This window comes from Crocodylus siamensis, chromosome 10 (genome assembly GCF_052110815.1).
Source record: "Crocodylus siamensis isolate JL-2025a chromosome 10, ASM5211081v1, whole genome shotgun sequence".
Taxonomy (NCBI): Eukaryota; Metazoa; Chordata; order Crocodylia; family Crocodylidae; genus Crocodylus; species Crocodylus siamensis.
This window is the reverse complement of record NC_143404.1, coordinates 67,888,487-67,915,665: the sequence shown is the minus strand read 5'-3', so window position 1 is coordinate 67,915,665 and position 27,179 is coordinate 67,888,487. Positions and strand designations below refer to the sequence as shown.

Here is a 27,179-nt window from a genome sequence, read left to right as displayed (position 1 = left end):
TCTCTCTACTACTCCAATCCCAAACTCCCATTACTGCGTGCTTTACAAGCACAGAGGAGCCCTTCCTCTTACCCCCAGGCTCAGTTTTAGCGCTTGACTAGCACCTGAACAGGAAGTGCCCAGGTGCTGGCCTAAGGCTGGTTGCAGCGAGCTGTGGGGACACAGGCGCGGAGAGGGGGAGAGCACGGGCTCCCCAGGAACGGTGCAGCCCGGTCACTGCATGGGATCTCGCTGCTCCCCCGGTGAATGCCTCTGCCTCCTTCCCCTTCCAGCCTGTGACTGTGGGCTCCGCCTATGCAACGAAGTGACCGGGCAGTGCATCTGCCCCCCCCACACCATAAAGCCAGAGTGCGTGGTCTGCGAGCCCCAGACCTTCGGCTGCCACCCCCTTGTTGGCTGCGAGGACTGCAATTGCTCTCGCCCTGGGGTTCAAGAGCTGACGGAGCCAGGCTGCGACGTGGACAGTGGCCAGTGCAGGTGAGGACCAGGATCGGGGTCTTAGTCTTGTAGAAAGTATGTCCTGGGGCAGCACTTGGGTCAGTGGCTCAGTGAGGCAGCTGGGAAGGGTGGGAAGCGTTCGTTGTTGGGATCAGTGTTGCATCCCAGCCTTACAGTTCGACAGCTACTTCTTGAGTGTCGTAGCTCCACAGAGAAAGAGGAGGAAGCACTCGTTCCTGCTGCTGTGTCCTATCTAGGTGCAAACCCAATGTAATAGGGCGGCAGTGCAACCTCTGCGCCCCTGGCTACTACCGCTTCCCAGACTGCAGGAGCTGCAATTGCCACCCAGCAGGGGCAGAGGCCAGCGTGTGCGATCCAGTCACTGGGCAGTGCCACTGCAAGGTCAGTCCAGCGAGGCTCGTCTGCTCTGCTGAACTCCCCTGCCCCAACGGCGTGACTTGTTCGGCGCTCGGGAGGGCTGGCATGGAAGGGGTGGGCAGCTTATGGCTGCGGGCAAGGCTGGGGGTGCTGTTTCATAGTTTCATAGTAGTTTGGGGTCAGGAGGGTCCTGAACAGATCGTCTAGTCTGACCCCTTGCCACTGGCAGGAGCACGCACTGGGATCACACAACCCCAGGCAGGTTCAGCCAAGCACTTTCTGAATTTACCCAAGGTAGGAGCGAGGACCACTTCCCTCGGAAGTTCAGTTGTTCAGTCGCACATTGTCTATGTGGAGCACACGGGTCACTCTCCCCTCTGATGCCAAAGAGTGACCGTGTCAGCGATGTGCCCAGCATGGCCGGAGGGTGACTCAGCCCTCAGGAAACTTGTGCTTTGTGGTGATGGGACAAGGGGTTACGTCCTGGCAGCAGGCAGAGGAGGGGTGGATCAGCGCTGTGATGCAGGACGCTGGCTCAGGGCACCTGGTTCGCTCTTGAGGGCCGCTCTACCTGCAGCTGGCCTGCCTGCTCCCACAGACACTGCAGGAGGACCCCAGCAGGCCCACAGTTTGCTTCTCTTCCAGGAAAACGTGGAAGGCCCAAGGTGTGACCAGTGCCGCTTGGGGACATTCTTGCTGGATGCAGACAACCCCAAGGGATGCACCAAGTGTTTCTGCTTCGGGGCGACTGATCGCTGCCACAGTGCTGAGAAATACCGAGTAGAGGTGACTATGGGCTGGGCTGGGGGATCCTTTCTGCTCTGTCCCGTGGGGTTCTCCTTCTCCAGCACCCCGGGCCCTGTCTCCAAAGCTTGTGTCCTTCCTGTGTTCTGCGCTAGCTGAATGCAGCTATTCAGCATGAAGGGGTGGTGGGTAGACTAGCTCTTGTCACACCCTCAGCTGTTGAACCCTGGCATCCTTTGCATTGGGGGTTGTGGTGGATCTCAGGAAGTTCCTTGGGCATGCCGGTGGTGCAGGAGTCATAGGGGCTGTCCTGAGGCTGCAGATCAGCCTCAAATCAGTGACTTGAGCAAATCAGCCTCAGTAGAAGATCAGGAATAGATGGGACTTCTCCCAGGAGCCTGCACCCAGAGCTGCCCTTGCCCAGGGGACCCGGGCTGGACCCATCTCACAGTTCTGCCCCTTTTCTCCTAGTTCTCTGACATGAGTGGCTGGCATCTGCTCAGCAGCGACCGCCAAGAAGTGGGCACCTCTCTGAGAGCAGAAGAAGACCTGGTTCATGCCGATCTCAAGTACCTTCTTGAGGTCTACCAGGAGCTCTACTGGCAGGCACCCAGCTCCTACCTCGGGGACCGGGTAAGAGAGCATATCCCTGACCCGGCCTCGCTGCCCAGCGCCCTCGCTTTGGCTGATGTGGCAGGGTACAGGCAGCCCTGCTCCCCTCGGTTTGGTGTCACTCTGACACCAGGCACATCAGCTGGCTGAGTTTCAGTAACATGCCATGCCTTGCCTGTACTCTTTGGCTCTTTCCCCAGGTCTCCTCCTATGGTGGGCACCTGCGTTACGAGCTCCATTCAGATGCCAGACGGGGCGACGTGTTCGTTCCCATGGAGTCCCGCCCGGATGTCATCCTGAAGGTACAACTGGTGAAGCCCCGTCTGCCTTGTGCGATGGTTTCTACAATATAACTGGGGCTTCCAGGCTGACAGGACACCTCTTTGCTTTCCCCAGGGAAACCAAATGAGCATTATGTTTCGGGAAGACTCTCACGCACCCCCAGGAGATGTGCACAGAGGCCAGCTGCAGCTGGTGGAGGTGAGTTGATGCACACAGGTACGTGGAGCTAGGGCTCCCATGGATTGGGGGTTTGCATTGGACCAGGCCTTCCCCTCTGCCAACGGTGGTGTGTGCTGGGCATCATGTGGCCACTGCCCAGCACCCAAGAGGAGCCGCTTGTGACAGGAGCTGTCCCTGTGTGGTTCCTGTGGGAGATGGGAAATCACTACCTTGGAAGCCAGCTTCCAGTAGGGTGCAGGGAGACAAAAGTGCTGCAAGTTTTCAGCTCTGATTTTTTCAGTGCAAGGGGAGGCATCCGAGCAGCTGTTTATGAAGACCCAGGTTCTGTCCAGCGTTGCCTGCACGGCCTCCCAGGGTTTAGTGGGTCCTCAGGCTGCTTGCCCAGTTGATTAGCTTCTTTGCAAGGGACAGAATCAGAAATTGCAGGCTTGCACTTTACTGCAGGCTAATGCCAGAGCTTCCCTCTTCTCACCAGGGTAACTTCAGACACACAGAGACACACAACCCGGTGTCTAGGGAGGAGCTCATGATGGTGCTGGCCAGCCTAGAGCAGCTCCAGATCCGAGCACTCTTCTCCCAAATCTCCTCGTCCATCTTCCTGCGGCGGGTCATCTTGGAGACTGTCACGGACTCTGCTGTGGGCATTCGAGCCAGCAACGTGGAGCTGTGCTTGTGTCCGGCCAATTACAGGGGAGATTCCTGCCAGGTAGGTTGAAGAGGTGAAGTCCTTGTCTCCAGCATAAAGGAGGGGTTTGTAGGCACTTTGCTCAGACGATGTAACCGAGGGCCTAGGACTTCACTTGCTGACAATGCTGCACCTAGCACATAGGGTGGGACATGCCTCATTGTGGGATAGGACACCAGGAAGTGTCCAAAGCCAGCCCTGATGGGCTAATCTCTACAACTTGAGCTGCCTTCGGTGGTGTTGGAACAGTTCCCTATGCTCCTGGTAAACCGTGTTGCACATGTACCCCATCTCTCTCACCCCATATGCATGTTCAGCCTTGTTTGCTGTGAACCTTGCCTTATCATCAGTATAGTGGAGGACCCTCTGGTCAATCTGTCAACTCTGCCTACATGTGTCTGGGCTATGTTTCACATCATCACTGCCCTCTCTGTCTCTAGGAATGTGCTCCAGGCTATTACCGGGACACCAAGGGTCTCTTCTTGGGGAAATGCGTTCCTTGCCATTGCAATGGCCACTCCGATCAGTGTCTCCCAGGGTCTGGGATCTGCATCGTAAGTAGATTGCCTGTGAACTGAAGCTCTAATGCAGCTGGCTAAATGGTTCTTTCCAATACGACACAACCAGGAGGTGGCAGAACAGGTTTTAGTCTGGATTTACAGAAATCCATGTGCCTTTTCCAGGCGATTTCTTGTCTTCAAGGCAGTTTATGTTGAAAGGCAGCTCTGCTGGGAGTGGGGTTCAGGACCCAGCTCTCTAGTGGAGTCGCTTCTCATCCTCACTGCCAGAGCCCCAACACCCTCCTTGTCTGGAGGATGTGAAGCTCCAGAAACTCATCCCGTCACACGCTCTCTTGGAGGACTCTGACGATGCCTGGGCATCTTGTCCTTGCAGAACTGCCAGCACAACACGGAGGGCAACCGCTGCGAGCGGTGCAAGGATGGCTACGTGGATAGCTACTCCCCAGAGGGGCTGCTGCAGTGCGTGGGGTGCCCGTGTCCTCTCTCAGTGGCTTCCAACAAGTAAGCAGCTCCCATGAAGCCCCCTCTCCTGCTTTTCCTTCCCCAGGGTGCTCTGACTTCCTCCCTGGCCCTGAGGGAGCTGCTTTTGTGCAGTCCTCCTTGGTAGCTTCTCATGGGAAGAGGACACTACACCCTTCCTATTAATGCTTGTCAGGATGGGGTTGGAGAAAGGCCAGCGGGTCTTCTGCCTGCAGGTGGGATTCATCCTCTCAAGGGCCATGGACATAATCCTGGTGATGTTTCACCCCAGTCTGTACTGCAGGGGTGGGCAGGCCAGCCGCTCTGTGCTGCTGTGCGGGGAGGAACCGCCTGTTTCCAGGTGCTGCTCCTCAGAGCAGGGGAGGTGACGTTTCCCCTCTGTCTGTCCCTTGTTCCAGTTTTGCCGTCGGGTGTATCCGCAAGGGCTCCACCATGCAGTGCCTGTGCAAGACCGGCTACGCTGGAGCCATGTGCGAACGGTAAGGCCTGCCTCGCCTGGCACTCCTGGGCTGCCTTTTTTGGGGCAGAAGGAGGTTCCCACAGCCTCCAAGAGAACACAGGGGCTGGAGAGGGGGCGGCTTGCTCTGATCCATCAAACGTGTGGCTTCGCTTTGGCTCTTGTGCGCCAGGCCAGGCTGCAGCTCCCTGCTCCCAGAGGTAGGGTCGCAAAGTGGTTCAGGATCAGCTGCGACCGGGTGTTGATGAGTCCTCATGGGCTTGATGTGGATGGCCAGTCTGTGCCCCCATCACCGAGGTGCCATGTCACCGCAAACAGGGCATGGAGCCCTTCTTCACCTCGGCTGCCCGTCTCTGACCCGGCGATAACGACCCTGCCTGGGCAGCAGGAGCCCTGCGGTGGGGGTGGTGGGGAGGGGATGCTCCCTCTCAACGCGCTGTGCTTCTGCAGATGTGCCCCGGGTTACTATGGCAATCCCCTGGTGATTGGCAGCTTCTGCCAGCCCTGCGATTGCAGCGGGAACACGGACCCCAACATGCTGTTCAGCGACTGCGACCCACTGACCGGCGCCTGCTCCGGCTGCATGCACCACACAGCAGGGCCGCGCTGTGAGCTGTGCGCCCCGGGCTACCACGGTGATGCGGTGGGGGCCAAGAACTGCACACGTGAGTGTCGCACAGGGCAGGGACCCAGCCACATGCGTCCAGCATTTGCGGGGCAGGGGCTGTCGCTGCATCTGGGTGCCTGGGGGTGTTACCCAGCTGCTCCTCCCCGAGCTGACAGCCTGGCCTGGCTCCAAGGGTTAAAGTAAAGATATCCCATGTATTGACGATTGAGGGCCATGGAAGCAGGGCTTCACTGTTTCTTTAATCTTGGCACGAGGAGGAGGTGATGTGGTCAGCACCCTGCTGTGGCCACCTTGACCCCAAGGCAGTTCCCGGTACCCACTGGATGGGAGGCTGGGTGGGTGGGAGGTGGAAACCCACTGCTGCTACCTGGGGTCAAACCCAGGTCCTTCCAGTCCATAGCCAGTCCCCCTACTGATGCCCCCCTTTCTCCAGCATGCAAACGCTGCTTTGTGAAGTGTTTGAAAAGTGTCAACTGGCAGCAGAGCACTTGTCACACAGGGGTCACTCAGGCAATAGCACGTGGCACCCAGCTGGTGACAGGTCCTCCAGGAGCTTGAGTTTCCGGGGTATATTGATGCTGCTGGAGGTCACAGCCCCACCAAGTAGCAGGAAAGTGTAATGGAGAGAGGCAGCCTCCAACAGCTTGTCGCTCCGGAGAAGAGAGCACATCTTTCTTGTTTCATCCAGCTGTGGGGGGCATGGGGACCTACCTGTCAGATCACATCAGACCCACTGGAGCCGCTCACCTGTGTCATCTGTCTTACAAACGGGCATCATTTCCCCTGACAGTGTGCAACTGTTCACCTTGCGGGACCGAGTCGTGCGACCCCCGAACAGGCCAGTGCCTCTGTAAAGCGGGAGTGACAGGTCAGCACTGCGACCACTGTCAGGTAAAACCAATCGCTGGGTCCCCCCGCGCGCCATGAAAGCTGCGGTGGTCGCTGTGTGCTCCGGGTGGGCTTTCCAGCACGGGTTACGGGTCACCCCGGGCTCACTCTGCACTCGCTTCCCTTCCAGCCGTCCTGTGCTACAGGACCCATGTGGTCCCGGGGCAGAGACAGGGTGACAGTGGCTGCTGAGTTGGCTGGATGGCTGAGTGGTGGGTTCGTGTATGTGCCTGCAGGTACCTGGTATGTGCAGGCTCCGGGTAGCTCAGTGGTAGAGCATCAGGTTTGCAGTCCCAGTGTGGATGGTCAGTCCTCGGAGAACAGACGAACGTTGGCCAGGGACCATTTAGGAGTATTCATGCGCAGGGTGGAGCAGATGACACCCGAGGTCTTGTCTAACCCTAGCGCTCCCCTAGGTGTTGGTATGCTGCACAAGGATGGAGACTTGGTGTGGGTTTAACTGCAGCTTTGAAGGCTTAAGTTGCCACTCTAGGGTGAGCTCTGGTGATCCTAGTCCCCCCACAAGCCTTCCGGCCAGGGGTGAGCAGAGAAGTTCACCAAATCGGAGCATCCTTCCCACCACTTTAGCCTTTGGCTGTCACGTTTTAATTCCAAGCCAGGAGAAATGCTTGGAAAAGAGAGCTGAGACTCGGGCTCCCCTTGGCCACCATGAGCATAAAGTGAAAGGAGGCTGGAGGCTGAAAAGCTGGCGTGTCCTCCCACCGCCTCCTGTGCAGGGAGCTTACTGCTCTGGCTTTCCCTAGGAGGGGTACTACGGCTACGACAGCTGCTCAGGCTGCCGGAGATGCGACTGCGACGTCGGGTCCCTGGGAGCGAGCTGCCACACGCAGACCGGTCAGTGCAGCTGCCAGCCCGGGGTCAACGGGGCCCGTTGCCACCAATGTGCACCTGGCTACTGGGGCCTGGGCGAGAACGGCTGCACAAGTGAGTGTCTTTCTCTCCTGCTCCCGCTCTCCTAGGAGGGACATCTGAGTGCCCCAGGGTGCCTCTCCGGCTCTGCTACAGTGCCAAAGCACCCACTTCCCGCTCCTTGAAAGCCAGGGGCCGTGGGGGTCTTCCACAGCAGTGCTGGGATGCATCCAGGCTGTGCAGAGACATTCGGTCTGTTGTAATTTAACTTAAGGCTGCAGGCACAGATCCGCCCCCACGGTGCATGTGCATGGCTCCTTGGAGCTCCTGTCCATCCGCACATGCAGTTTATCTTATTTCAAGACCAGAGCGAGTCCTAGCCCCAGTGGCTCAGTAAGGCTCTTTGCGCATGCAGCCGCCTGGCTGGCCCGTGCCATGTGCAGAGGTAGGCAAGTCCCGAAGCATTTGCCAGTCCTTCAGCCCATGTCCCAGAGGCTTTTTTGGGCATTAGGCTTCAATAACCAAATGACTGAACTCGTGATCGCTTGCTGTGCAGGAGGGCTGCCATGCTGCAGTGGGGTCCTGCCATTTCCCCCGCAGCGGCCCCGTGAGGGCAGGGTGGGATCGTGGGATCGGGGTCCTCAGCAGAGCTACTGCAGCCTCCTCTTTTCTCCTGGCAGAGTGTCAGTGCAAAGGGGGGGCCTGCGACCCCCGGACAGGGGAGTGCACGTGCCCGAGCGGCCTGACAGGGAAGCAGTGTGACACCTGCATACAGCAGTACGAAATCCCTGTAGCCAGCGACCCAGACAGCGTGCGGTGTGAAGGTCAGTAGCATCTTCCTGCCCTGCCCTGGGGAGGGGACTGTGGGGGGGACCAGGTGACCTTTTCAGTGCGAGCCTCTTCCAGCTGTCCCTGTTTGCCCCTCTCCTCCCTGGGAAATTCCTGGGTTTTTTGGTATAACTTCAACAGTGACAAAGCTTGGTCCAGACCGGAAACAAAGCCCGGGTGCCTCAGAGGAGACGGGCTCCAGTGGCTTTGTGCTCGCATGACAGAGGGACACCACCCGTGATAGGATGCAAGATCTCAGCCTTGTCCCCCTAGTACAGGGGCACCTGAAAGGAGCACGAATACGGGGAGCACCCTTGGTTTTGGCTGCCCTAGGACAGCGAGCAGAAGGATGGGGTAGACCCGCCATGGGCTGGTCCTGATGTTGATCTCAGCACTGGGGTCATTTTATTGGCCTCGCACATGGGTCTTACCGGGGAGAAGCTGCAGTGAGACCCAGACCAGACCCGCTGTCCTGACTTCTCTCATCAAGCCCATCCCTTATAGTGTTGCCATTAGGAGTCTGGCTAAGCGTTTGCCCCACATGGTGTTGACAACCTCCCAGCCCATTCCTACCTGGACAAGCACTCGGAAATCCTGATCCTTCCTGACCAAGGACCAAATGTGACCGAGGACACCCACCCCAGAGGGGCAGTGTGGCTCAGAGCCCAGTTTTGGGGGATAGGGGCTCCTCCTGTATAGCACCGTGTCCTCACTGTGGTCATGGGAAAAAGGGAGATGGAGAGAGTTGCCGTCATACAAGATGACACATGGCACATCAGTGTCCTTACCTCGCCATTTCTCTGCATGGACAGTCTGCGACACCTGTGTGCTTCTCCTTCTGGAAGACCTCCACAAGATCGAGGCCTCCTTCCCCACCATCAGGAATCAGCTGATTAACCTGAACGCCAGCTCCATCGCTTGGGCCCGGTTGCACGGGCTGAAGAACACCATGGAGACCGTCGCGGTACGTGAAGCCTTCGACACGGTCTTCGGGCTGCCCCTGCCTCTCTCGGGGCTTTTGGTCCTGTCTGTCTCATCGCCGGCCCCGTGCCTCTCTTTCAGGACCACCTGCGTGAGCACCAGAGATCCCAGAGCGGGGTCCGACAACGGGCCGAGGAGCTGGTGGAAGAGAACGGGGACCTCACTCAGGACCTGAACGCGCTGCAGCACAAGGCAAGCTCAGTCCCCGTCCCCTGCTGATAGCACTGCACACGTGGGCTCTTCTCCTCCCTGCCGGGTCAGCGTCCCATCCTGGCCCCGTCAGAGCCGTGAGATCCCCTCTCTGTCCTAGGAGCTGGAAGCCCACTCCCTGACTACCTGTTTCTCCTCGAGTGCTTTTGTTTTTAAAGGAACTTGCAGCCACTCATTGATCTGTATTTACTTTTCAAGCTGCTCTCACCCTAACCAGTTGTCATAAAGCTTATCGAGCATCATTTTACAGAGCAAGCCTGTGGGGAGAGAACAGAAACAAACACGTATCCCCTCGAGGACGGACTGCGCTTTGGCTGAAAGGGGTCCTGACCCCGCCAGCAAATTATCTTTCTGTTTGTCTTGTAGAAACCCTCTGAGGCTTTGCTCAGGAGTAAAGACCCTGTTGTGTGGGTGTGGGTGTGGGTGTGTGTGTGGGGTGGGGGTTTCTGCTAAAGTCTGTGTCCGAATCAAATAAAGAACAGTCTATGCCCCAAAGACCTGACCATCTAAGCAAGAGTCAGGGCTCGTTTCTTAAACCAAGTGGCATGCAGGAACGTCTGTGCAATTGCACGTGGGCAATGCACGCTTTAAGTAACTGTGTGCGAAACAATCCCCTGTGCCTGTCCGGCATGACGTAGCTGTGCATTTATGTACGTGCACACACAAACGCCAAGTAGCTGGCAGCTGCCCTATTTTCTGAATAGGTGGGTTCTTTCAGCCCTGGATGACAGCCTTTCTGTGGTATTAATTAGCATAGACCATTTCTGGTGACCATGATCTTGAGATCTTTTGAACACAATTTCTCACTAACAGCTATGCCACCCATGAAGCTCAATCATAGCAGGGTGCAGCATGCATGCAGATCCCTGCAGGAAACACAACTGTTCCAGTTAGTTGATCTCAAAAGCTGCCTGTTCCCAGATCCCCTTGCAGGCCTGTCTTTCCCCACATCTTGGGTCAGATCGGGTCTAATTGAAAGCTTCAAGTAAAGCAGCGTTTTATTTTAGGTGACCATGACGCACAGGGAAGCAAACTTTCTGGACGAGCGCACAAAAAACACCTACCAGCGAGTGGAGCAGCTCTTGGTGAATATTCAGAGCATTCAAAACAGCATTCAGGGTAAGTGAGAAAGTTATCACCAGCTTGGCTTTTCCCTGCCCCACGTACCGTGCTCTCGCTGGATTGAGGAGGAATTCAAAAGTAGCATCAGTGGAGAGTCCTATAGACTTCAAGTTCTTTGGATAAAGGGCGAGGGACGGAGAATGAATCCTAGTAGCCAGTGAATCCTAGCTGGTGTTTTATGGAAGAGGGGAGGCTTTTTCCAGGGTGAGGAGATAGAAACCTGACTGGCTTTTGTAGCTGAAGCCAGCAGGTCACCGCGGTCGCTTCCTCTGCAGAGCTGGGGCACCAGATGGACGTGTTTGGGACGGGCAACGTCAGCGCCACGTCCGCAGAGGAGTTCCGGCAGAAGATGGCCGAGGTGGAGCGGATGCTGAAGGAGATGAGGGAGCGGGATTTCAGCAGCCAGCGAGGGCTGGCAGAGAACGAGCAGGAGGAGGCACAGAAACGTAAGTGGAGCTCAGCTGGCACAGCTCAGAGCATCCTGGCCCAAAAGCGTCCCTGCAAATGCTGTTCTCCGGGCAGCCCCTTTCAGTATCGTCCCTTCGCATGGGAGAGCTGTCCTGTTCAGCTGAGCAGGCCTGACTAGCTTTTGTAGCCAGTTCCTTGGCTGGGAGATTGGAGCACGGCAGAAGGACGTTAATTTATAATAGTTCCATTTTCTCCTCTTCCGCAAGTCAGAGCTGCTCAGAAGTGCCAGCAATTGGCCTTTACTGGGAATCCAGACAGATTTTTAGCTCCTCTGTCCAAGCAAGTTCCTGGATTATCAGTCCTCGGGTTTCAAAAAATAAATGGCATTTTAACTTGAATAGCGTAACGCTTCTGCATGACGGCAGGAAATGACCACGTTCGCTCGTTTTCCTCTCGCACGTCTGTCTCCGTGTTCCCCGTTCAGTCAGGTCGGCCAGAACGGCAGCATCAGAAACATGCCGCTCCCTGCTGGGACACGCGTGGTGCTTGCGGGTGCCCGGGGCTTTTTGCGTTGGAGCGGGCTGCCCTGTGCAAACAAGACTCTCGCAGGCACCAGGAGCCACGTTCTGCTCTCCCCTGGGGTGACCCAGATGCATATTAGGGGAACCGTGGGAAGAGATTTCTGATAGCAAATGGCTCTTTAATGGAAAACAGCGTACATACAGCATTCCCGCTGAAAGTGGGAAGTTGAAACTAGATCAACTTGTACTAGATTTATAGTGCCGCTTTTTTTTTTCCAGCAGGGAAGGTAGCAGCTCCCCTGCATTGTTGTGGTTTGTGGTGGATTCTCTACCACTTAGTCTTTAAATCATATCAGGGCATCTTTCTAAAAAGCACGGTCACCCGAACCCCTTGAGAAACCGCAGGTAACAGCATCCTGGGAGTTATTATACACACTAACACTGGATGCATAATGTCACCTCCCACTGAGCTGAACAGTTCACACAATAAATACAGGACAACTTGAAAGGGACCGGCAATTACACATTTAGTAAAACGAGATTGCTTTGGGATAATGCAGGGGTTGGATGATGTAGATCAGGCGGAGGGTAGGAGCTGTGTGCAGAAGCTGCTGGGTGAGGGTCTATGATCTGTGTTATGTAGGCCTCGGACTAGGTCACTTGGGTCCTTACGCAGGTCATAATCAGGCCAGGAGCCTTCTGAGCCATGCAAAAGACGCCACAATCCTGGAGAAATGAGAGTTTAAAACCAAGTTCCTCCACCCTCAGTGCTGCATCGTGTGAAGAACGAGTTGCATAGCAAATGGGAGGCCAACCAAGCCCTGGTGAACAACATCAGAGACCGACTGGCTCAGTACAGCTCTGAGCTCATGGACCTCCGGGACGCTCTCAATGAGGCTGTGAATAAAACGAGGCAGACGGAGGACTTGAACAGCCTGAACCGGAACAACATGGAGGAGAGCCAGGTACCCGGGGGGTTTCCTTTGAACACAGAAGCACAAAGCCCTGGGGCTTGTATGACTGGGGATATGTCTGCTCCTAACTCCCTGCAACGTGTGTGTGTCTAGCGAAAGAAGAAGGAGCTGCAGAAGCAGCTCGGGCTGGTGCAGGACACTCTGCGCATGGCCGAGGACTCGCTGGTCCAGATCTCAGACCTCCTGCAGATGATTGAGCGCGCCAAGGAGGTGAGTGGCCCAGAAGCTGCAGGGGAGAGTGGGATAGTCTGGGGCAGGCTGCTGGTAGCGCGGGGCACAAGGCAGGACTGATGGGGTGTGATGGGAGAGGGAAGCAGGGAATATGGGGCGTTAGTGAGGGTGCAGCAATGGCAGATCAGCGTCCTACCCCTGCAAGGTGTGTCCCACCGTCGGGTGCGTGTGCAGCAGCGAGGGGGATGAACACCCCGACGGGGGGCTGTGTGTCCTGGCAGGATTATGAGAAGCTGGCGGCCCTGCTGGACGGCGCCAAGCATCCCCTGACCGAGCGGGTGAAGAAGTTTTCTCCTGCCAGCAGCAAGATCCCAGTGGTCGAGGCTGCCGAGGAACATGCCCGGGTCCTGGACGAGCTGGCCCGCAATCTGTCCAGGTAGCCTTGCCAACTGGTGAAGGCCTGGGGGCTTCGCCACAGCAAACACAGGCCACTGATCTACGCTGAGCCGCTGCTGGTAGCAGCAAGGTCCTTCCGCAGCCAGCAGAGGCAGGGTTCAGGTCCAGGACCCTGGTGCCCCACACCCCTTCCTCCTCCAACAGCTGCAGGCAGCAGCAAGGAGAAGCCGGCATGGTTTGGGTACTGCGGGCCCCCAGACATGAGGGTGGGGCAGGGCGTGTGGCTTCATGGGCCAGGACAGACAGTAAAAGGCAGCTGTTCAGACTGCCGCTGAGGATCCTGGAACGGGGGCTCTGTCCCAGTGAGGGGCTGGGGCCAGGGGCCTGCACCCTTGGCCAGGCACTGCCTGCCCTTGGTGCCCTGCAGGGCTTCTCGGCTTCATCCCTTTGCCTTGAAATGCAGCATCATCCAGAGCACAAACCAGGATGGGTTTATCCAGCGGGCGATCGATGCCTCCAATGCATACGCCAGCATCATCGAGGCTGTAAAGAAAGCGGAGACAGCAGCTGCGGACGCCGCCAGTGCTGCCAGTGCGGCTCTCATGGTGCGCAGCTGCCCAGCTTGGTAGACCCCCACCTTCCCCCGGCACTCACAACCCGTCCCCCATTTGGCTTGTCTGGATCGGGCACGTCACCACCTATTCTGCAGGTCCCCAAGCTTCAGCTTCAACTCCCACTTCCGTCTCAGGGCGCAGTGCTTTGCAAATGCAAATGTCCCAAGTCTGCCATCTCTCCACTGTTCCCTCTCCCCTTGTCCCACCCCATGCACACTGGAGGGGCTAATACTTTCCCACCAGCCTGGTCTCCTTGCCTAGCATTTAACCGTGGAGATCTGGGGTCTGGGTGTCCTCTTCCAAGCTTGGGCCTCAGGCCTGCACCTGTACTGCGTCCCAGGCAGGGCATAAGGCATCCTTGTGTTTGCAGGGTGTTGTGTCGGACGATCTTGCTGCCATGGCAAAAGAGCTGAAGAGGAATAGCAGCGCCCTCGAGGAAGCTGTGAGGCAGGAGCAGAGGAAGCTCAGTGGACGTAAGGGCGGTTCCAGCCATGGAAATGGCTCTGCCAGGCGTTTGCATGTGTTTGGTGGGAGAAGGGCATGGCAGTGCATCAGCTTTGAGTGGAGGTAGCTCAAACCCCTGGGATGGCAGAGGCAAATATGTGTGTAATTCATTCCAGCTATTAAAGGGACGCTTCAGGCTGCCAGGGAGAAGGTGACTGACCTGCGAGCGCGGAAGGACCGGCTCCTGACCCGGCTACAAGCTGTACAGGACATGCTGAAGGGGGACCAAGGTTTGTTCGTAGATGTCCGGGTCAGAAGGGACCTCAGAAGACGATTGAGTCTGACCCCCTGCCCTGGGCAGGAAAGAGCGCTGGGGTCAGACAACCCCAGCAGGTGCATGTGCAGCCTCCTCGTAAAGGCCCCCAAGATAGGGGTGAGGACCACCTCCCTTGGAAGCCCAGCCCAGATTTCAGCAACCCGTACCATAACGAAGTTCTTCCTGAAGTCTAACCTAAATCTGCTTGACCGTCAGTTTGTGGCCGTTGTTCCTAGTTACCCCAAGGGCTGCCCTGGTAAATAGAGCATCTCCTATTCCTTGTCGCCACCCCCCCCCGCGCAATTAATTTGTAGGTGGCCACAAGATCACCTCTCGGCCTTCTCTTGCAGAGACTGAAGAGATCCGGGCCCTCAATCTCTTCTCGTAGGGTTTTACCTGCAGGCCCCTGACCATGCGAGTGGCCTCCTCTGGACCCTCTCGAGTTTGTCCACATCCCTCCTGAAGTGCAGCGCCCAGAGCTGGACGCAGTCCTCCAGCTGCGGCCTGACCAGTGCCGCATGGAGGGGGAGGATCACCTCCTTGCACCGGTTTGTCATGCATCTGCTGATGCATGATAAAGCGCGGTTAGCTTTACTGATCGCTTCGTCACATGAATGACTTGTGTTCATCTTGGAGTCAGCAGCGACTCCAAGTTCCCTTTCTGCTGCCGCGGTGCTGAGAAGGTCCTCCCCCCGCCTGTAAGCACGCTGCTGAGTCCTTCTCCCCAGGTGCAGCACCTTGCCCTTGTCCTTACTGAACTGCATCCTATTCTGGTCTGCCCACTTTTCCAGCCTGTCCAGATCCACCTGGATTTGTTCTCTACCCTCTGGTGTGTTAACTTTACCCCATCATTTGGTATCATCTGCAAATTTGGGCAGAGTACTTCATAGGCAGCCACTTCTTCTGGACAAGTGTCCTCAGCATCACAAGAGGGGAGTTTAGGTGTAGTCCATGCTCCTAGTGGGCACCATCCAGGAAGAGTCCCTGCGTGGCTGGTGGGCCCTGCATGCTCGTGAAATCACTGGCATAAGTGCGATGCTGTGTGGAGCGCAGGGGAGGCACCAGCTTCTCCTGCCAGCTCCGCTCTGACCTGCGGCAGCCCAGAGCAAAGAGGGCCACGCTGTTGTGTGAGGTGGGTGAGTGGCTGCTAGAGGCACGGAGGAGACCACAGCACACGTTCCCATCTGCAACCTTGGTCAGGACCCGTCCTACCACCTTCATCTCCAGAGAAAAGCCCTTTGCAGAGACTAAATGCTTAGGCTTGTTCTCGTGGGTCAGTCTGATACTCGTGGGGACGGTGCCTTCAGCCCACCCTGTGCTGGTGAGGAGGTACCACATTACCACCCCATCCTTAGCTTGTGGCTGGGACCTTCCTGCTGACCCTGCCTGTGTTTGAGCCCCCTCTCCTTTCCCCTCAAAGATGGCACAAAGGAGACTATCCGGAACGCCACGGATGCGGCGGCGGAAGCCAACAAGACAGCAGCCTGGGTGCAGGACGCCCTGAGCAGCATGAAGAAGAACCTGGATGAGTGGAAGGACCAGTACGGAGACCTCAGGAACGAGGACTTGCACCGGGCAATGCAGGACGCCAAGACGTCGGGTGAGTGGTGACGAGGCTGGGGCAGGGGTGTCATCAGGGGCCTCCGTGTGAGACCTCTGAGCGTGGCTCTCTCTTCATGAGAGGGTAAAGGTTCGTGCGTAGCAATCAGCAGTGTGGGCAGTCAATCCCTGTCTGCCTGCCCTTGGGACAGAGGCTTGCCAGCACTCTTCCGCCTGTATTTTTAAAGCCCTCTTGTCCCCACGCTGAGCTTCCCAGACCAGTCCACGGGTCCCAGGGCCTCGCCACCAGCTGCTGCTGCTTTACGGGTGTCTTTGGTGTGCACCTCGCGGTCCGTCTCTGGGTCTGTCTCACGGCCTCCCCACATGTCCCAGTGTCGAGCTTGGAGAGCACCATCCCGCTGCTGCTGGGCAAGCTGAGCAACCTGGAGAACCGGAGGAACAAGAACGCCACCGTGTCCGAGAACATCGTGCGGATCCGCCAGCTCATCACGCAGGCCAGGAACGCTGCCAGCAAGGTAGGGACCGGAGGGAGAGGGGCCCGCTGGGATCGCTGGATGCTGGCTGTCCCAGGAGGGTTGGCTGTCTGCCTCAAGAGCAAATGGGATGCTTATCTTGCTGGGATCCTATGACCCCAGCTGACTTCCTGCCCTTTGGGCAGGGGGCTGGACTCGATGATCTCCCGAGGTCCCTTCCAGCCCTGATGTCTATGAAATCTATGAAACACAGTTGGCTCAGCCTGCCAAACAGGTGGAGGAAGAAACTCAGAGTCTCCGTGACACTCCCTGTGCTTTTGATTGCCCCGCGGTGGGCTCTGTGCAGCCCACGTCTCTCCCCTGTGGGGCTCCGCGAGGTGCTTTGCGGCCGCCAGATCCGGCCCCGGTTAGCGAATGCCCTCAGCTTTGGTTTCTCCTGCTCCAGGTGAAGGTGCCAATGAAGTTCAACGGGCGGTCGGGCGTGCAGGTCCGATCTCCGAGTGACTTGCCGGACCTGGCAGCTTACACCTCGCTCAAGTTCTACATCCAGAACCCGGAGCCCAGCAGCGCCGGCGCCCGGGCACGGCGCCAGGGTGGGCCCGACGCGGGGCGCTTCGTGCTGTACTTGGGCAGCAAGGAGGTAGGAGCCGCCCGCAGAAACGCTTCCTCGTGCGGCAGGGAGCTGCCACGCTGAGCTGGAGCAGGGCTGTGGCTGGAGGACCCAGCACGAGGATGGGCATGTGCTGGAGGTGGTTGCGGGTAACGAGGGGTAACGAGTCTTCCAGCAGAGTGGCGCCCTTGACGCTCACTCGTATCCCAGCCAAGGAGGGTCCAAGCCAGACGGCGTCCAGCCCCCTGCTTCCTCCTGCCCCTGGAAAGGGCTTTCCAGCCCGGGTGCCGAGAGCAGGATGTTTCTGTTCTCACGGAGCAGAGGGCCTTTATCCTCCGTGCGGGCCAAAGGGAGGGGATTGCAGGTGGCAGCAACACCCCAGTGCCCTCTCCCACTGCCCGAGATGCTGCTCACTACCAGAGTGCCAGCAGCATTGTGTGTGCCCACGTGCCCCCGTTCCCACTGCCTGAACAGCCCCTCGTGCATGTTTTGCCTTGATCCCGTTGCTGATCAGAGCCCACCCCTCCGACTTGCAAACGCCAGGCCCCGCTGGTGCTGGGTCGTTTGGGTCTCAGCAGGAAGGTGCTCTTAGCTTGGCACTGGGTTGCTGTTGGCAGCCTCCGGTGGCCCTGGAAGATTTTGCCCCGGGCAGCACTCAAGGCTGGGAAGCCCCGAGAGCCTCACGGGAAGCTCAAAGCTGATTTTGCGGGGGGCTGCTTGCTCTGCCTTCAGGGCTCTGGAGACTACATGGGTGTCGTGCTCAAAGACCGCAAGGTGCAGTGGGTCTATCGGCTCGGAGACGAAGAGCCCACCTTCCTGACCATCGACGAGGAGATCGGAGAGCAGTTTGCCGTGGTCAGCATCAACAGGTATGAAGCCTGGCGGCATTTCCCAGCGAGGGGAGGCGGCAGCGAAGCGAGGGTCGTGCCTGGGTTGCGGGGAGAGGATGCCGTAGGTTGGGCCTTCAGACTGAGCTTATGGGCTGCAAAAGGCGGCTGGGACTGTAGAATGAAATCTCAGTTAGAAGAAAGGGACCCAAAATCTCAGACAGAAGAAAGGGACCCAAAAATCTCAGACAGAAGAAAGGGACCCAAATGCCGTCTGAGCTCCACGGGCCTGTGGCCATGCGGAGGGGCAGAGGGGCTCTGGAAAGCAGAGGCTTTCCTTGGAGGAACTCTTCGCTCCAGGGCGCACATCTTCCTTGCTCAGAGCAGAGATCCAAGCAGCTGTGGTGACAGGGGCACTTGGCACAGACGTGTAAAGCCCCAGATGGCTGTGGGTAAACGGGAGCTGCGGGGTTTGGCTGCCTACATGCAAAGGCAGCGGGATGATTCCTCCTGCTGTAGGTGCGCCACGGTCCCTGGGGTCAGTCTGGCGAGGCTTATGCTGGGGTCTGGGTCCCCTGGCACTGACCATGTGGTCCTGGCCCTCCCTCTCCGCGCACAGGATCCTGCAGTACGGACACATGTCGGTGACTATGGAGAAGCAAACCCTGCACGAGACGAAAGGCGACAGCGTGGCCAAGGGGGAGCAGGGGCTGTTCAACTTTGATCTGCACAGCGTGGTCTTCTACGTGGGCGGCTACCCGTCCAGCTTCACGGTGAGGGGCCTCGGGGTCCCGGTGTGCAGTTCTCAGGACCTCTACCGGGGGGCGGCCTGTGCCGTTACCTCCTCGGGCCCGGCCCACTCCCTGCTCCCCTGAAGGAGGCTTTGCCCTACACCAAGGGTTGTTTTTCCTGGCTCGTGCCCTTGGCAGCCCAGCTGGGGCAGGAGCGCATGTCGGGCTCTGTCCTGAGCAGGCACCAGCCCCCCGGCCGCATAGGGCAGCGCGCCTGGCCGTGAATCCCCTCCCCGGGGGGGTCCCGACTCCCTCCCACCCCGTCCCTGCTGCGAGCTGCACCGTGCCCCCGCGGCCTCGATCCTGGGTCCTGTCCTCTGCTTCACTCGGCCCTGCTCAAGCACGGCATCTCTGCCTGCTGCCCCCCGCCTAGACGGCTTCTCTCCCACAGCCGCCAGCCACGCTGCGCTACCCTGGCTACCAGGGCTGCATCGAGCTGGACACGCTGAACGAGGAGGTGGTGAGTCTCTACAACTTCCACCACACCTTCCACCTGGACACGGCCACCGAGAAGCCCTGCGCGAGGTAAGAGACCCGGCGCTTGGCTGCGAATGGCTCCCGAGGCGGCCCTTGGCCGCTGAAGTGTCACCCAAAGGGCAAGGCTCCAAGCCCCCCTGTCGCCCTGCACAGGTCCAAATCCACGGGTGACCCCTGGCTGACCGACGGCTCCTACTTCGACGGCACTGGCTACGCCGAAATCAGATTTGAGAGCCAGATCGGCTCCACCAAGCGCTTTGAGCAAGAAATGCGCGTGGTCTCCTACAACGGGATCCTCTTCTTCCTGGAGCACGAGGCGAGCACCCAGCTCCTTCCCCACCGTTGCTGGCCCCTTCCAAGATGAGCTGCCCCCGGCAAGGAGTCGTAGAGGAGGGCTCAAGCCGGGAACCCCGTGGGTGGTGCCATCCCAGGCCGGACTGGGGGCTCACTGTGCTGCGGGAGCTGCGTCAGGCTTTTGCACCCCAGAGCCATCGTGGCTGGGCTGGACAGACTGTGCCAGCTGGAAGGGGGCTTAGGGGTTAGGAGAGGGGTTTGGAGCATGGCAAGGGGTGATTTTGCTTGGGGCCGCTGGAGGGCCAGGCCGCCAGCACCCAGACAGCAAAGGGGGCTCCCCTTTCAGGGCTGCTGCATACAAGGGTGCATGAGGAGCCCGGGGAGGCCCGTGCAGTGCCAGGTCATGATGCTGGCCGTGGCTTTGTGGGAAGCCCGGCTTCCTTTCCCACCACATCTCTAGGCTCACAGGCCTCCTCCCAAAGTGCTGCCTGTGACAGCCGTCAGCTGCTCCCCAGACCCTGGGGAGCGACGAGAAGGACTGGTGGGATCAGGGTCAGGAGCATGTTCCTCACCCAGCAGCATGGGTCTCCAAACCCCATGATGGTGGGCAGGGGGTGAGGCTGAGTTCGGCTTGCCTTGCCCTCCCCGCAGGGCCAGTTCCTGTGTCTGGCGGTGCAGGATGGAAAGCTGGTGCTTTACTACGACTTCAGCGATGGCCTGAAGGTGGCCAAGTCCAGCAACGACCCTGCGTTGCTCACCGTCAGCAGCACCACCAACAAAGCGGTAAGGACAGGGCAGCGCCTGCTCCAGGCTCTGCCAGGGCCCCCGCGGCTCGGCACCTGATCCTCCTGCCCTTTGGACAGCCCTGCTCAGCCCCGGGGTGGCTTCTCATGGCAGAGCCTGGCACTGGGTTTTCTGTCGAGACCAGTGTAGGGCTGCTGGCCTCCGTGCCCTTCGTAGACCTCCGCCCGGGCTCTGCCTGCCTGCGTTTGCAGCTGTCGGCTGGGAAAGGCTGCAGCAGTGGGATGAAAGCGGCAGAGATGCTCCCACGGGCCCAGGACCTCTGCCTGCCTTTGGGTTCAGTCCTGCTCCCTGCCTTGCCAGGATGCGTATCACTGTCCCCCTGGGTTTGCAGGTCCAGATCTTCCTGCTCAAAATGGACAACAAGAAGCGCATCCTGGTGCGTCTGGAGCGATTGACCATCTTCATCGTGGAGCACGAGAACTCCCTGGAGAACGCCGTCTCCTACTTCCTGGGCGGCGTGCCCATGTCAGCGCTGCCCGAGAGGTGAGAGGCCCGGGGAGCCTAAGGAGGGGGCGCAGGGCAGGAAGGCGCATCACCCCCTCTCCTTGCTGCTTGCACCCCCTTCACGAGCTGGGCATGGCACCTTCCTCTGGCCTTGCCAAATGCAGCCTTGGGACCAGCCTCTGCTTACGCGGCACCTTCTCTCCTTCTCCAGCACAGCCCAGGCAGACTCAGTGTTTCGTACTTCCCTCTTCCCCTCTAGGCAAGCCTGAGGTCCCCGTCCCGGGGTGGGAGAGGGCACTTGCTCCATACACGTCTCCCCTGGCCCACATACGAAGCTGCCCGTGGTCCCCGGGCATGTGTCATAGGCATCCTGCCAGGCTCGTCTGCCATTTCCGTGGCGCAGCCCCAGTCCCACCACAGATTCCTCCCTTTCAGCTTGAAGGCCATCTTCCCCAAGGGCGGCTCCATCCGGGGCTGCATGAAGGGCTTGAAGGCTCTCGGGAAATACGTCGACCTGAAGCGCATGACGACGACCGGCGTGAGCTATGGGTGCACCTCAGACCTCCTGGTAAGCGGGGCCCAGCTGTCCTGGCTGTGCCGGGCAGTTGCCCTCATCCCTGCTCCTGGCATGTCACTCCACACATGTATGTGGTGCCTGACCCCGGTGGGCATCCCAAGCAAGGTGGGCTGTCAGGGGGCTCAGAGTAAATATTTGGAGCCTAAGTTGGGTCTCAGAGGCCCTGTTAGAAAATACACACAGAAGTGGACACTTGGAGATTGATTCATATAGATGGCTAGATGTCAGGAGCTGGGTTAGGTGACCCCAGGGAGGTGACTGTCCAGTCTCATCTTGAATTGATGGGGCCCGTCACCACCTTGGAGCCCCTCTGTTGTATGGCAGTGCCGTTACCCCCGTGCAGAGGGGGAACTGCGGTGCAGAGAGGCGAAGCGACTTGTCTGAGGTCGCGCACAGTGTGCGGCCAGGCAGCGAAGGGGAACAGGCTCTCCTGAGCTATACCCATGAACTCACCCATGCACGGCTGCAAATGCCGGTCGTTAGCCTGCCTAAATGGAGGCTGCGCCTCACTCCACTCTCAACGATGCCCCGCTGGCCTGTAAAGGGCCCCCGACCAGAGAGACGGGCTGTGACTGTCCTTGCCCGCTCCGTCAGGTGGCGCGCTCGGTGAAGCTGCACGGCCACGGGTACCTGACGCTGTCTCTGAAGAACGTGCCTCCGCTGCAAGACTTCTACACGGGCTTCAGCTTCCGCACGAGCCAGAGCGACGGGCTGCTGTACTACCACGCCACCGCGGTAGGCACCCCATCCGTCCCGGCCCTGTGCCTTCACCTGCAGGGGACTCGTGCCTGAGCCCTTTAGGAGGGGCCGGTGCAAATGTGCTCGTGCCGGGCAGGGCTGCAGAGGGGGAAGGAGGAACCTAGGTTTCTGCTTCTTTACTCCCCTCAAAAGCCAACCCTGCAAGAAGCCAAGTGCTCTCGGCCCCACCTGTGCCCGTCACGCGTGCTGAGACGCGAGGTCTCTGTGCCTCGGTAACAGCCCGGCTGGGGGATCTCCAGACTGGAGATGCGGTGGCATTGGAGACATCTGCTTCTGCTGTATTTCTTAAGCCCATGGCAAGGGGGCTGTGTTTCTCCACAGCCAGGGTGGGCACACGCGATGGTTATACTAGTGTTATTATTGGGGAAGGGATTCTGCTGCAGCTGCGATGAAGCCAGGGCCCTGCTTCATTCGGGGTTAGCAGCTGAAGTGCACCCCCAAGCTGCGTGTCCTTCCCCTTTTTAAAGTGGGAGGAGGCTTCATCTGTCCTAGCTGTCATTTAGCAAAGCTGGGAGGGGAGGGCAGAGCAGAGAGGGCATCTCTGGCTTCCAAGAGGACTGTTGGTTGTGCACATCTGCCCCACTCTGGCATGTGTTTGGGAGCAATGAAATTCTCCTCTGGCCCGGGGAGCTGTGTGCCAGCGGGTCTGTATCTGTGGCTGGAGATAGACCCCCCCCGACCCCAGATGTGGCCCAGCGGGGGTCACATCACCCCAGCGGTACCGTTCTCCTTGCTGCAACCTGCGCAGCCGGCCTGGCCCCCGGGAAAACTCCCTCGGGCAGGGAGCATGGAGCATGGTCCCTTCTCTCCCTCCTGCCGGATAGTTACAGCGGGCATGTGGGGGGCATTGGTCCTTTCCCCTCAGGAAGGGAAGTGCCAGGTGTCCCTGAAGAGCGGCCAGCTCGCCCTGGAGGTGCTGAGGACGGTGCTCACCACCCAAAACACCTACGCGGACGACAGCAGCCACTACGTCGCCGTCTACAGCGATGCCAGCGGGTAGGTCCCGCAACGCTGCCAGGGAGGTGGGGGTCGGGGCAATGGCCTCGCCCCGATCTCCTGCGGCCTGGGGAGAGGGCATCTCAGCCCCACGGCTCTAGCCTTCTGCCTTTAACGTGCCCCATTCCCGCTGCAGGGTCCGGCTGTACGTGGACGACAAGCTTCAGGAGGCCGCGCAGGCAGCCGAGGGCGCCAGCAGGCAGGGGCTCCAGGAGGAGCAGGCGCGCTTCCAGCTGGGCGGTTTGCCGGAGACCGGCGCCCTGAGCAACCTGACGGGCTGCGTCGGGAACGTCTTTGTGAGGCGGTGAGTGAGGCCAGGCGGGCTGCAGCCTCCACCCAGCGCAACGCCCGGGCTCTGGGACCCCCCCCAGCTCCCGTGCCCAGCTGCCCTCTCCTGCACTTCCCGCCTGGTGACCCTGATCCAGTGCCCCCTGCCAGGAGCCAGAGCACCATCCTGCGGCGCTCGCCCCCATGAAGCCCCTTCTCTGTGCCGTAGGAAGTCGGACCCGCAGATGGTCGTGGACCTGCAGCAGAACGTGGAGAGCTTCAACGTGACCATGAGCTGCCCTCGGGACCAGCAGCCCCAGCAGATGCGAGTGTCTCCCAAGAAGGACCGGCGAAAACAGAAGGTGCCCCGCGTTCTTCCCACTTGCCCCGTCCCGCCACAAAGCCCAAACAACGCCGAGGGCTGGAAATGGGGCAGGGTGGGGGAAGCCCGGCAGCCCCGTGGTCGTGGCAGTGCTCACGGCCGTGGCTCACGGCCGTCTCGCCCCGTGGCATCCTGCTGGACAGGGAGGTGCATCTCCCAGCCCCGCATCTCCCCGCTGACCCCAGCCCAAGCCGCCCTACTCAGCGCAGAGGCTTTGCAGAGGCTGGTGGTGCTCAGCATTTCAGAGCATCGTCCCTCAACTTTCCCACACGTCACGGTCACTCCCCGGGGGAGGCTGGCTGGAGTCGCTGCCATTCTCCCCTGCATGGGCCCATTTTGATGCTGCTCTCCAGCACGAGGGGGCTGGCATTGCTGGGGAGAGGGCATGGGGTCCTTGGGTGGAGCCCATGGCCCAGGTCTGCACTTCCTCCCATCGTAGGGCCTGGGGCGGCACAGAGGGTCGGGGCTGGTGTGCAGCGGTGAGCAGCTCCCACGGCTTTACCTGGGACTGACCCTATCCCCTCCCGTTGGTCTTCTTCCAGGGGCCGAGCAGGCCAAGCAGGCTGGCCGTGAAAGGCCGCCGGCAGTCCCGGGAGATGACTTGCCTGTTACCCCGGCACCCCCGGGCAGCGAGAGGGGCCTTCCAGTTTGGAGGCTCCTCCACGAGCCGTCTTGAATTCGACGATATCCCTGAATCCTTCCAAGAAAAGTAAGTCCTGGCTCCTTGCTCTGCCAGCGCGTACGGCACCGGCCTCAGCAGCGCTGCCACGGGCTGTGCTGTGGACCTGCCGGGGGGCCTGGGGCAAGCCCCTCTGGGCCAGGGTTGGGAGGTGTTGCAGTGCTGAGTATGTCTCGGGATACTCTGTGCCTAACTCCCTTTGGCTTGGAGCTCGGGGAACACGGGGTCAGGCAGAGGAGTCTGGTTGCTGGTGCTGGTAGTGGCGAGGGAGCGGAGGTGCCCCAGCCCCACGCCCAGGAGCCCCTCGCTGCTTGGCCACAGGTCCTACTTCTCTGTGGAAGTGCGGCTGAACGCCGCCAGCGGGCTGCTGTTCTACGTGGCCGGCGAGCAGCCGGGCTCCTTCATGGCCGTCCTCGTCTCCAACGGGCGCTTCGTGCTCCTGGCAGACCTTGGCGGGAACAAGCTGAGAATCCAGAGCAAGGACAAGTACCACAACAGCGGGTGGCACACGGTGAGCACAGGGCACCGCTCCGGGCTTCCCTTTCTAGGCCTGGCAGGCTACAAGGGAGGAGCAGAGGGGGAGCCCCGGGACGCCACGAAGTTACAGGAAGCTAGGCTGGGGCAGGAGACCGGGAGTCCTCGCCCTTGTGCCCGTGGGGACATCACACTCCTCCGTGTCCCCGCTGTGTGCACCATGGCAGAGCTGAGACTCTGCCTTCAGGGGCTCCTGAACCGAACCCCTCCAGCCTGGGCGCTGGGCACGGGACCACGGTGCTGAGACGGGGCCACATCTCAGCTCCCTCAGGCTGCAAAGCCTAATCAAGCAAAGGGTTGTCAGCGCCTCTGGTCCCAGACACAGGAACAGCCCTATCGAAGTTGGCCCCACGTGGCAGCATCACAGACATGCAGCTGTGTGCACAGCGCTGCTGAAGGCAGAGGTGATTGCACGTGGTCACAAAAGCAAGCGGTCCCAGCTGCCTCCTGCAGGTTTTGCTCTGCGGCCTTGTGTTCTCCCTCCCTTCAGCCCCTGCTCTTTTACCCCTTCCCAGCAGCTTCTGCGCCCCTCCACCCCCAGGACAAGGCTGGCAGCCTGTGGGCACATGGGTTCTGGCCCTGGCCACTGCCTACCAGGCAGCGCATGACTCTTGCTTGTTGCAGGTCTTCTTCAGCAGAGACGGGCGCCGAACTCAGCTGGTCATCGATGGGCTGAAGGCCCAAGATGCCATGATGGCCACGGCTGGTCGGTTCCTGGCCCGAGGCCCCTTCTACGTGGGGGGAGTCCCTCCAGGGACAGCCAAGGCTCATGTCCAGGTAAGGCTGCTGGCGCACGCTGCGGGGAGCAGGCGCCTGCCGGGCAAGACTAGGGGACCTGTGTGGCAGCTTTGCCTTCCCTGCCACTGGGCACAGAGAGCCAGTCACGGCCTTGTAACGTAGCCTCGCTTGCGGCTGAGAGGAGCCCAGCTCTCCTGGGTGCAAAGGCACAGAGGCCTCATGAACCACAGGACCTATGGGAGAGCATCTCCCAGCCAGGCAGGGCCTTTCCCCCTGGGAACCTGCCCCCAGGCAGCCACTTGGTGCCCGTGGTGGTGCCAGCTGGCTCCATTCCCCTGGGCGCTGCTGAGCTCAGCTCCCCTCTCTGACGGGCTGCAGAGAGCTCTCGGCACCGGCACTTCCCTTGCACCAGCTGGCTGATCCCTCCTAGCAGGCGGCCTGATTTCTTTTGCTGAGACCTCAGACGCCAGTCAGCCGGGCAGGGCTAGTAGTGTCTGTGCCCCTCCTGCCCCTACCATGCACTGACTCCACCACCATCCCTCTTGTCCTAGGACATACCCATCACCAGCTTCAGTGGCTGCCTGAGGAACCTGAAGCTGGACCGGCACCCGCTGCCGTCCCCGTCTCGCACCTTCGGCGTCACCCGCTGCTACGAGGGGGCTCTGGAGAGCGGCGTCTACTTTGCTGCAGAGGGTGGACATGTGACTCTAGGTACCCTTCTAGGGGCTTTGCCCCCCACCCATCAGCTGCGCTGCCTTGGGTGGGCTGCTCCCTGGAGAGGGCAGACCCTCCCCGCTGGGGGCAGTGCCCACTGACAGCTGCCCTCTTCCCCCCAGCCAGTGCAGTGGCACTCGAGTGGGACATGTCCCTAAAACTGGAGGTACGTCCACGCAGCGCCGCTGGCCTCATCTTCCACATTGGCAGGACAAGGTCATACCTCTCCCTGTCCATGGATGACAAGAAGGTACCGTGGGCCAGGGGCTCGGTGCCACAACCCCCTTGCCTTCCCTCCCACCGGCTCCATGGGGCAGCGGGAGTTGGGTTTGGAGGCCTCAAAACACTTTGAGGTGACTCTGCCCAGATCCAGCTCTGCCCCTGTACGGGGTAGGGCACCACACACGCTGCATGCAGGGTCTGCAGGGCTCCTGCTGCATCCCAGGGGCCTTTGGTGCCCTCTGCTCCACAGATGTCTCCTCCCCTCCCTGCGGGCAAGGAGCAGGTCTGTCCTGGGAAGAAAGGGCCCCCTCCTTTTTCCCTACATTGTCTCTGAAAGGGAGAAGGGACAAACTTCTCCCATGGAGAGGGAAGAGGAGGAGCCACAAAGCCCGGGGCTCGGCCGTGTTCATGGGGGCTTTCACCCCACTGAGCAGCTTTGCCCACATCCCACAAGGTGGGCAGGTGGAAGGTGCGGGTGCTTCCCAATCAATGTCCTGCAATTAAAGCAAGCCCCACCCAGCTGTCCCATCTCCCCAGGGAGCCCGGCAGGCTCTCACCACTGCTGTGTTGTTCCCTTAGGTGCTGCTGAAAGCGAACAGTGGGGCAGGGGAGTTCTCCACGTGGGTGGCCCACCCAGGGTTGTGCGATGGCCAGTGGCACACCATCACAGGTGAGAGACGGCAAGGCTGGGACCGCGACTGGGGCTGGGGAACCAGAGTCTCCATGTTCCCAATAGTGGAGCTGCTCCCTGGCACAGGTAGTCCCGGCCTCCGAGGGACTTCAGATGCTCCGTGTGCCAGGGGGCCCGTCCCATAAATCGCAGCTTTCTAGCCCCCAAAGTGGCAGTTTTGGGCCAGTTTCTCCTGCATAAGTACATGAAAGC

The 27,179-nt window shown here is 59.7% G+C and overlaps 1 protein-coding gene across 1 annotated transcript in view; it reads left to right on the top strand.

Moving 5' to 3' along the window:
* LAMA5 (laminin subunit alpha 5) overlaps nt 1-27,179 on the top strand; it is a 121,750-nt gene that overhangs the window by 91,834 nt on the left and 2,737 nt on the right. Inside the window, 44 exon segments of the mRNA XM_090064922.1 lie at nt 273-477; nt 696-840; nt 1,462-1,602; nt 2,032-2,193; nt 2,373-2,474; nt 2,569-2,652; nt 3,110-3,340; nt 3,760-3,873; nt 4,214-4,341; nt 4,719-4,799; nt 5,228-5,442; nt 6,196-6,296; nt 7,058-7,238; nt 7,844-7,987; nt 8,804-8,955; nt 9,054-9,164; nt 10,190-10,301; nt 10,580-10,750; nt 12,002-12,198; nt 12,301-12,417; nt 12,660-12,814; nt 13,238-13,379; nt 13,759-13,861; nt 14,009-14,122; nt 15,569-15,748; nt 16,081-16,223; nt 16,627-16,821; nt 17,524-17,660; nt 18,238-18,391; nt 18,801-18,934; nt 19,040-19,202; nt 19,832-19,963; nt 20,316-20,467; nt 20,864-20,996; nt 21,600-21,740; nt 22,630-22,760; nt 22,897-23,064; nt 23,257-23,389; nt 23,952-24,118; nt 24,410-24,599; nt 25,247-25,399; nt 25,912-26,071; nt 26,197-26,324; nt 26,876-26,966. Of these exon segments, the coding sequence (XP_089921048.1) occupies nt 273-477; nt 696-840; nt 1,462-1,602; nt 2,032-2,193; nt 2,373-2,474; nt 2,569-2,652; nt 3,110-3,340; nt 3,760-3,873; nt 4,214-4,341; nt 4,719-4,799; nt 5,228-5,442; nt 6,196-6,296; nt 7,058-7,238; nt 7,844-7,987; nt 8,804-8,955; nt 9,054-9,164; nt 10,190-10,301; nt 10,580-10,750; nt 12,002-12,198; nt 12,301-12,417; nt 12,660-12,814; nt 13,238-13,379; nt 13,759-13,861; nt 14,009-14,122; nt 15,569-15,748; nt 16,081-16,223; nt 16,627-16,821; nt 17,524-17,660; nt 18,238-18,391; nt 18,801-18,934; nt 19,040-19,202; nt 19,832-19,963; nt 20,316-20,467; nt 20,864-20,996; nt 21,600-21,740; nt 22,630-22,760; nt 22,897-23,064; nt 23,257-23,389; nt 23,952-24,118; nt 24,410-24,599; nt 25,247-25,399; nt 25,912-26,071; nt 26,197-26,324; nt 26,876-26,966 (6,393 nt within the window).